The 10,110-nt window shown below is 50.6% G+C and overlaps 1 protein-coding gene across 7 annotated transcripts in view; it reads left to right on the top strand.

The window, feature by feature from the left end:
• The first annotated feature begins 3,506 nt into the window (after window positions 1-3,506).
• The window catches only part of hipk3a (homeodomain interacting protein kinase 3a), a 285,348-nt gene continuing 278,744 nt past the window's right edge, over window positions 3,507-10,110 (top strand). For 2 of the 7 annotated variants that reach the window (XM_070899500.1, XM_070899497.1), the window contains exon 1: window positions 3,507-3,892. Coding sequence is in view for 3 of the 7 variants with exons in the window: in XM_070899495.1 (XP_070755596.1) it covers window positions 6,278-6,311 (34 nt within the window). In the remaining 4 variants the exon portion in view is untranslated. Of the gene's footprint in view, window positions 3,893-5,379; window positions 5,712-5,731; window positions 6,032-6,221; window positions 6,312-10,110 lie in introns of those variants that run through there. The other 5 variants (XM_070899501.1, XM_070899498.1, XM_070899499.1 and 2 more) reach the window with 4 other exon arrangements.

The raw sequence follows: 10,110 nt of genomic DNA, 5'->3' as shown, positions 1-10,110 counted from the left end.
GAGGAAAAGAGTGTTTGAAGACCAGGCCCTCAAAACTGCCACCAAGCTCATGGTCTACAGGGCTGTAGTAATACCTGCCCTCCTGTATGGCTCAGAAACATGGACCATGTACATACAGCAGACACCTCAAGTTGCAGGCGAAATATCATCAACTATATCTCCGCAACATCCTACAAATCCCCTGGGAGGATAGGCGCACCAACATCAGTGTCCTCATCCAGGCTAACATCCCCAGCATTGAAGCACTGACCACACTCAATCAGCTCTGCTGGGCAGGCCACATAGTTCACATGCCAGACACGAGACTCCCAAAGCAAGTGCTCTACTCGGAGCTCCTTCACAGCAAACGAGCCAAAGGTAGGCAGTGGAAATGCTACAAGGACACTCTCAAAGCCTCCCTGATAAAGTGCAACATCCCCACTGACACCTTGGAGTCCCTGGCCTAAAACGCCCTAAGTGGAGAAAGTGCATCCGAGAGGGCGCTGAGCACCTCGAGTCTCAACGCTGAGAGCATGCAGAAATCAATGCAGGCAGCGGAGTGAGTGTGCAGCAAACCAGTCCCACCCACCCTTTCCCTCAACGACTATCTGTCCCACCTGTGACAGAGTCTGTGGCTCTTGTATTGGATTGTTCAGCCACCAAAGAACTCACTTCAGAAGTGGAAGCAAGTCTTCCTCGATTCCAAGGGACTGCCTATGATGATGATGATGGTCATGAAAGATGCTATATAAATGCAAAGCTTTCTTTCTATTAAGGGATTGTTTCTATCATGCTCTTCTTCTATGTCACGCTTATTTCTCATTGTAACACTTTTTCTGTTACATTTTTGCTGTAAGACTTTGCTGATTGCTGCAGATTGAACTTGAGTAAACGAGAACTAATAGGGACAGGGAATGTATGAATCGAAAGTGCATAAAGCAGTTAGAATGCTGCCAATGAGAAACAATTCACAAAATTATGCAAAGAATGAATTCTGAATGATTAATCAGTCCAACCCACCAAGATCTAAAATATTAATCACTCAAAATGTTTCTGAAAAGAATTTTGGTGTCAATTTGTCTCATCAGTAACTGAAATTTCTAATATCGATGTTTTAAAGAAAATTAAACATTAAAAAATAAATATTGCAGAATGATGCGATTACTATTAACATTGTATTGTATTTTGTATCTTTTATTAGTTATTACTTCAATTCCTCAAATTATATCTAAGGTCCAAACTGTGACAAGATATTTCCCCACTCTGACCTGCTCCCATTAATTATTACATTTAAACAGGCCTTTGTAACCTGAGCTTTTCCCCTGTCCATTCATATGCACACTTTGGCTGCTGCTCCGGACCCTAGCCATTCAAAACTTTTCCCCCCTTTACGTCTTTGACGAAGCTTTTGGTCACCTGCGCTAATTTCTCCTCATGCAGCCCGGTGTCAAATTTTTATCTCATAATACTCCTGTGAAGCGCCTTGGGACATTTCACTACATTAAAGGCACTATGTAAATACAAGTTGTTATTGTTGTTGTTATAGAATAGTTGAAAGAAGTTCGATGCATTTAAGGAGAAGCTAGATAAACACAAGACGGAGAAAGGAATACAACAAGAAAAACAAAGAAAGACTTGCATTTATATAGCATTTATTTCACATCCTCAGGACCTCCCAAAATGCTTTGCAGGTATTTGAAGTCCAGTCGCTGTTGTAACATAGAGAAATGTGTAAGGCAGTTTACGCACAGCACGGTCCCATAAATAGCAATGGGATAGTCTGCTTTTGGTGGTGTTGATTGAGGGATAAATATCGGTCAGGACACGAGGGAGAAGTCCCCTGTCTTCTTCAAAATAGTATCATGGGATCTTTTACGTCCACCTGAGAGGGCAGACAGGGCCTCGGTTTAACGTCTCATCCGAAAGACAGATGTGTTGATTTGGTTAGATGAAGTCGGGTGGGAGGAGACTTGTGTGGAGCATAAACACCGTCAAGGATCAAATGGGTCTAATGGCCTGTACATTCTATGTCATTCTATGCAAGGTCTGTAGACTATGGATTCTGAGCTTCAGCAGTTTTTGCAAATATCCCAATTGGTCTTGCTGAACCAAGGATTTCAGAGTCCCTTTGCTGTTTCCAACCAATTTCAAAACATACTGGAGGTTGAATTCTCAAGAAACTTTATTTCAGGCAAGTTTTACCTTTTGAATTATTAGCAACTCATCAATTTCTATCACAGAAAGACAACAACTGCGATTAACTGCCCGGGTTGTATCTTACTCCGTGAAAAATACAAACACTATTTCAATTTATTTTCCAAAGTGATCTCGCACTTCACAGCTCGCCATCACCTCCTCCTCCGCGACCCATCTCCCTTCCCCTTTCTGCCTCTTCCCCCTCATCTTCCCCACCTCATGCCTCCTCTCTATTCCTCCTGCCTACTCCCCTCCTACCTCCTTCCCTCTCCCCTCCATCCATGCTCCCTCTCCTCTCCCCAACTTCCCAAATCTCTCCATTCATTACCCTTTCTTCCACTCCTTCCTCCTCCCTTACCCTGCCCCTCCATTCCTCTGTTCTCCCTTCCTCTCCGTTTTCCTTCACCCTCCATCTCCATTCTCTCCTCTTCCATTTCCTCTTTCACCTCCCTCCCTCTGTTTCTTTTCTCCTGTCCTTTCCCTCCCTCCCCTCTCCCCTCCCTCCATCGCCCCCTTCCCACCCTACCCTCGCTTGTCGCTTCCTCATTCACCCCTCTCCCTCCTACCATACCATTCGCTCTCCCCTCATCGTTCCTCCCTCCCTTCATTCATTCCCGCTCCTCTCCTTCCCCTTCACTCCTCCCTTCACCACAATCCTTGCCCTTTTCAATCTTGCCCTTTCCTCTCCCTCCCCATACCACCCCTTTCACATCTATGTTCCCAGCCCCTCCTCTTTCCATTCCCCCTCACCACCCCATATCCTCCCATCCCATCTCCTCCTTGTCATTTTCCCTTCTCTCCATTTCCCTCCACTTTCCTCTCTACTTCTCCTCCCATTTACTGATCCCCTTTCCGCATTCTTCTTTCCTCTTTCCCTCCCCTTCACTCTCCTCTTTCCTCCTTTCCCATTTCTCTGCACTGTTCCCCTTTTCCTCTGTCACCTTTCTCCCGATTCTTCTCGTCTTTCCCTTCTCCCTCCGGCCCCGCCCTCCACGCTGGCCCCGCCCCGTCTTGCTGACTCCGCCCACCTGTCTCGGACCACGCCCCCTACCCCAGGCCCCGCCTCCACACTGGCCCCGCCTATCTCTCCCACTGGCTCCAGCTCAGGCCCCGCCCTCCTCTCACTCTCGTGGCCCCGCCCCGCTCCCTCTGGCCCCGCCCTACTCTCACCCCCGGGGCCCCGCCCCGCTCCCTCTGGCCCCGCCCTCCTCTCACCCCCGGGACTCCGCCCCTCTCCCTTTGGCCCCGCCCCTGCCCTTGCTGGCCCCGCCCCTGCCCTTGCTGGCCCCGCCCCCGGGCCGCAGTGCGCCGGCGCGGTGCGCTCCGCTCACACGGGCCGAGGCGGCGGCCGGACATGTTGTTGTTGTTGTGGCGGCGGTGGCGCGGGCCCACGTCCCCCTGAGCGCAGCGCCCAGTCACCCAGCGAGCGTCCCTCACCCGCCCGCCCACTCGGGCATGGCGCCGCCCCGCCGGCAGCGCGGCTGAGGCGCGGGTCCGGGAGCCGGATCCGGGCCTGCCCTCCTCGCCTCTCCTCTCCCCGGCCGGCCGGCCTTTCACTCACACTCCCCTCCCCACACAACCCACCCCGGGCGGCCTCGATGGCGGCGGCGGGCTGAGCCGAGCCATGGTGCGGGCGCGGCTCGGCTCCGGCTCCACGGCGCGAGATCGGGATCGGCTCCGGGATCGGCAGCGCCGCACCGCTCCGCTCCCCGTCAAGGTAAGAGAGAGAGTGCGATGGTGGGCTTCAGCCGGCCGATTCACCCCCTTCCCCACTAAACGCACCAACACCCCCCTCCCGGAAATCCCCCCCCCCCCCGAAACAGTAAAACTTTCTCTACCTATTCGGCAACATGGGTCGTCACACTTCTGTGTCTGACTCTCCTCCGACCCCCTCTAAACTATATCACCCCCTGAGCCCCCCACACCCTAAACCCCCCCACCCCTAAACCCCCCCAAACTATATCATTCCCTGATCCCTCTTCTACTGGCCCCTGCTCTCCTTCACCCCCTCTGAACTATATCATCCCCTGATTCCCTCGCCCCCGACCCTGCTCCCCCTCACCCCTCTAAACTATATCACCCCTGACCCTCTCGTCCCCGACCCTGCTCCCCCCGACACCCTCTAACCTATAGTATCCCCGACCCCTCTTTCCCCCTGATCCCCTCTAAAGTATATTATCTGCTGACCCCCTCCCCGATCCCTTCTAAACTATATCCTCCGCCTGGCCTCCTCCCCTTCCCTGACCCCCTCAAAAGTATATCCTCCTCCTGACCCTCTCCGTCGACCCTCTCTACACTGTTTCCACTCCTCCTCCCCCCCCCCCCCCCCAGTGCTCTCCGTGACCCCCCTGTAAACATCTGCCCTGAGTCCCTCCTGTAAACGTTACCTACCTGTCCACTCTGTAAACAGTACCCGCTTCGTGCCCCCCCACCGCCCTCCCCAAGATCCTCTGTAAACAATATCCTTCCCACGAATGCCAGTAAACAACACTGTCCGAGAGACCAGTCCACCCCCAAAACATCTCCCCAGGCACCCCCTGTAAATATTTGACATCTCTGCAGGACCTCGTTGTAAATATTAATAGCTCTAAACATGCCCTTCCCCTCCAGGACCCTGTTTAAATGTTAGTGCCCTCCCAGGGACCCTCCTCCCCCCCAGCTCTTGACCTAATAAGGTCGGATTCCCAATGGGAGCCAGTGCTCTGGTTGCAGAAAACATCTGTCAGTGTGCAACAACAGAAATAATGTGTACCAACAAATCACAGAAAGATGGCCAGAAATGTGATGATCTATCTGAACATCTCGGGTCGAGGGGGTCCCTGTTTATCAATCTATGCTAACTGCGTTGCTGCTAAGCGTGTTATCCGGACTCCGAACCATGGTTTCGAACGCATTGTGTATAGAAAGTTTTAAAGTTCTTAAAAAAAAAATACTGTTGGTTTAAACAATGCAGGGTGAGCCCCTGTCCCAAACTGTGAGTCACCTCTTTGACGATGCGATTCCTCCTGACCCCTTCCTCCGCCCCTCATTCCTGGAAACTTGTGATCCCCAAAAGAGCTTGGGAGCAGAGCCCGATCCCTGACTCTTATGAATGTGGGACGTGTTGCTGGCTGACTTTGGAAAATGACCTCATGTGAGCCCACAGCGTCGCGCAGCTTCCAATCGCGTCGCAAAACTGGTTGTTTTGTCAGGTCCCAGCTCCTGGGTGAACTTCACAGTGGTGGTGGGACGGCTGTGTGAGGGTCACTGTGGAGACAATGAACCTTTTAAAAATGTTATTTTGCTGCTTGTGGTGGACCGACTCCAGAGACACGAATGGGGGGCTGTTGGCTGAGTAACTGCAAATGAGTCTCTTTTTTTTTTTAACCCGCCTAGAACATTCCAGAAAGAAACACAAGTCTAAAGTTAGATCAGCCAGCAGGTAGATTTACAAACTGGGGATGTGCCAGCCATTGGTGACCACGTCCTTGGATCCTTCCAAAGCCTGGATAACAGCAAACAGGCGGAGAAAGCTTCTCCTGTGGTGTGACACAGAGGTAAATATCCCCAAGGCCCTTTGAAGGGTGCATATTTATTTTTTTGACCGTACAGCTCCTGGATTTCCTTTTGACTCCCCGGGAGGAACCAGGCTGCGGAGTTAGCAACAGACGCAGGAACTAATTCCAGGGAAGCATTCTTTAAAGATCTGGATCGAATGGGAAGGGAGTGAAGCTCGGAAAGAGCTGTGACTAGTTGAGTTCTCTCCGTCTGCTTTGGTTCGAGCTCTGACTCTTTCTCTCCCTCCCCCGACCTTACTGTGCTCCGCTATGACAACAAGTTCAGGTCTCGGGAGGAAGGAAGTCCATGTGTTTCTTCTGTGAGTTGTGAGCCAGCTGCCTGCTGGGGGAAGGTGGGGGGCGCGGGGGGTGCTGTGCGGCCTATGCCGGTGTTGACATGACAGCTGTGCTTGTCGAACGGTGCCGTTCTTGCAATCGTATCCAGAGGGGCCTCCCGGGGGCTGAGCCAGTTTCTGCGTTGTTGGTGTGTGGCTTGGAGGGGGAGAAATGTCGACGACAGGACCGACCTCACCACCCCCCGCCACACTCTCCCCTCTCTTTCCCCGATGTGCAGCTGTGATGGGGACAGAATATTAAACTGTGAGTTGGTGGAGCTCGCTAATCGCTGTGTTAAGATACTCCACGCCGTGTAAATGTTGTCAGAGCTTCTGGCGGTGAATCGTAAGTTGTTGGGTAGACTTCAGCGAGGTCAAAAGACTAAGCAGTGTAGGCAGAAAACGGCAGCCTGTTTCATGTGTCATGTCACACGTATACACAGATAGTGTTATTCTGGGGATTGTAAAGCAGCGCTGTGTAAAGAGCGTTACGGGGACGGTTAATGTGCCTGTGATTTCTCCACATGGCATATTGCTGACATCACCTGTATCGTCAGCAGAGAGGAGGCGAGGCGCTTGCCCACTTGGGTGGGAAAATCGATTTCCCTCTGGGCAGCTGGCTGCAGGCTCCCCTCCCTGTCATGGAACGGCTTGCCAGAACAGGATCTGAGCAGGAGTAGGAAATGAGTGCAGCTCGGGTCATGGCGAGGAGTTGTTGCATTGATTCACTCGGAAAGGTGCAGAATGTTGCTCGATCACGGTCACTGCTCAATAGACTGCGACCCGCTGACAATGTGAGTGACAAAGGGAGCCATTTCCCCTGTCGTCGGGGGTTTGAAGCTCGAGCCCTCAGACAGCACGCCACAAACAACCTCGGCCAGAATGCCTGTCCCATTACAGTATCACAGTATTTCAGCTCACGGGCTGCACAGCATTGCAGCTGCAAAGTGTGTCACGTGCATTCTCAAACCTTAACTCTTCAGGGCCCATCTAGGAAGGTGATCGTATTCTGGCCTGGTGTCTTCAAGGGGAAGCTGGATGAGTATATGAGGGAGAAAGGAATAGAAGGATATGCTGATAGGGTTTAAAAAAAAGACTTGCATTTCTATAGCGCCTTTCACGATCTCAACACACCCAAAAGCGCTCTCCAGTCAGTGAAGTACTTTTTGAAGTGTTGTCACTGTTGTAATGTAGGAAACGCTGCAGCATCCATAAACAGGAATGTGATAATGACCAAATAATCTGTCTTTGTTATGTAGATTGAAGGCTAAATATTGGCCAGGACAGCAGGGATAACTCTTCTTGGAAATAGTGCCATGAGATCTTTTACATCCACCTGGGAGAGCAGTCGGGGCCTCGGTTTAAAGTCTCATCTGAAAGACGGCACCTCCAACAGTGCAGCACTCCCTCAGCACTGCACTGGAGTGTCAGCCTAGATTTTTGTGGTCAAGTCTCTGGAGTGGGAACCTTCTGACTCCGAGGCGAGAGTGCTGCCAACTGAGCCATGGATGACTTGGGGGTTAGATAAAGTAGGGGTGGGAAGAGGCTCGTGTGTAGTATAAACACCGGCACAGACCTGTTGGGCCAAATGGCCTGTCTTTGTGCTGTAAAATTCTATGATGGTTGGGGTTGTTGTATAATTGCAATGTCTTGACAGGAATGAGAATAGCACTGTTTTTACTGCTTGGGGATAGGCTTAAAGAAAAATTGCTTGCTGGCCGTTTAGTCGGTGTAAAATGATTGGTGCTTTTCATTGTGGGGAAGATAATCTCTTGGATGCATGTCCTACACAGCTGATTTTCTGTCACATAACCTGTGCAGAAGAGATGAGCTGGTGCTGGGTATGTTCAAGTCAAGGTGCGACACGAAGGAACTGAAACGGTCGCAATCTTTATTCCGCACCTGTTTTGCTTTACATAAGAATGTAAGAGTTGAGAAAAAAAAGGGCAGTTGAAAAATGTTTGGAGTGTCCCCCAGATTGGGGGGCACTTGACTTAACTGGTTAATTTTGTCTCCTATTAAGAGTTGTAAGAGTTGAGAGCAGCAGGAGGCTGTACGGCCCCTCGAGCCTGCTCCGCCACTCAATACGATCATGGCTGATCTTCAACCTCAACTCCACTTTCCTGCTCGATCTCCATATCCCTTGATTCCCCTGCAGTCCAAAAACCTATCGATCTCAGCCTTGACTACACTCAACAATTCAGCATCCACAGCCCTCTGGGGTAGAGAATTCCAAAGGTTCACAACCTTCTGAGTGAAGAAATTTCTCCTCATCTCAGTCCTAAGTGGCTGACCCCTTATCCTGAGACTGTGTCCCCGAGTTAGAATTAAAGAATGGTTACAGCATTTAAGAAGGCCATTCGGCCCATCGAACCCGTGCCGGCTCTCTACAAGAGCACCTCGGCTTGTCCCATTCCCCTGCCCTTTCCCAGTAGCCCTGCAATTTGTTTTCTTTCAGGTATATATCCAACTCGTCTTTGAAAGCCGTGATTGAGTCTGCCTCCACCACCCTTTCAGGCAGCGCATTCCAGATCCTAACCACTCGCTGCGTAAAATTTTTTTTTCTTATGTTGCCTTTGATCCTTTTGCCAATCATCTTAAATCTATGTCCTCTGGTTCTAGACCCTTCTATCTGTAGTTCTAGACTCTCCAGCCAGGGGAAACAACCTCTCAGCATCTATCCTGTCAATATTGATCCTGGGACTCGGAGGGTTAAAGAAGCGTTGCTGCGGCTGCCTTCTGCGTTAGCTGAGGTTTCGAACTAGGAAGTGTCTGGTTAAATTGTGGGATGTGTTCAAATGGAAACGCGATGGCGGAACTTCTGCAGCTGATTTGCTTCCGGCTTCCCATAAACGCTGAATTAAATTCAAAATGATTAGTTTTACATCACATTATCTCCATGGGGCTCTCCCTACAGCAGGAGGGAGAATATAAACCATACCGTGCTAACATTGTTATTTGCGGGATGTGGGTGATGCTGGCAAAGCTGGCATTTATTGCCTGTACCTAGTTGTCCTGACAACTGAGTGGCTCGTGGGCCACTTCAGAAAGCAGCTAAGTGCCAACCATGTTGATGTGTGACTGGAGTCACATTTAACCCTAGACCGGGTAAGGACAGCAGGTTTCCTTCCCACATTACAACAGTGACTACACTCCAAAAAGTACTTCATTGGCTGTAAAGCACTTGGAAACGTCTGGTGGTCGTGAAAGACGTTATATAAATGCAAGTCCTTTCCTCTCTTTCCTTTCTTCCCTCTCCCTCTCCTCACCATACCTAACCAGAAGCAGCACTTTTCATATTTTTGTATTACACAGTGTATTAGCCTCATATCCTTAACGTCTTCAAAATTCTAAGAAAGCCTCTTGCCATCTTTCCTGTCTTGCTGGTCAAACTCATCCTGTGCGCCAGTCCTGGCCACACAGCGGTATGCAAGTCCCGTGCAGGCCGCTCAATGAGAAAAACCGCCTGTGCCCGGTTATTTGAATTGACCATGTGGCGCCAAAAAGGGTTGTGCACCCAAAATAAATTAGCGGGCACATTGGCACAGTGGATCAGAAGCGACAGCTCGTACTGGCTCCCTGTCCTACTCTTCCAGTCCTGGACACGTCGGACTGGCCTGGCACTGTTCCTCATGCACCATGTTGAGAGCTACCTCTAAGTCCACTGAATTATGAAGACGTTGAGGTTTTTGCGAACTGGTCAGCCAGTTGAAGGAAGGTGGTGACTCCCTCCCCTTCCCCCTGCTCTTTGATTTGTAGGAGGGGGGAGTTGAGGGACGGGGCCCATGAAGCCAGCACACAAACTCGTGTCCTAAATCTTTAATAACCTCACAACGGGAAGAATATTTTTATTAAAAGATTGATTGCCTCAGCTCCTCTTCTCCTGCCTCAATATTGGCAGCCTGTGGGGCTGACTGGCTGCTTCAGAAGGCAGCTGGGCGCCAACCACATTGATATGGGATTGGAGTCACCTTTAGGCCTAGACTGGGTAAGGACGGTAACTTTCGTCTGTCCATGTCTGGCAACAGCAAATTACCCAGAATCGTCATCCATTCCTGCGGTAC

The sequence above is a fragment of the Pristiophorus japonicus genome, chromosome 14 (genome assembly GCF_044704955.1).
Source record: "Pristiophorus japonicus isolate sPriJap1 chromosome 14, sPriJap1.hap1, whole genome shotgun sequence".
Taxonomy (NCBI): Eukaryota; Metazoa; Chordata; class Chondrichthyes; family Pristiophoridae; genus Pristiophorus; species Pristiophorus japonicus.
This window is presented reverse-complemented; position numbering and strand designations above follow the sequence as displayed.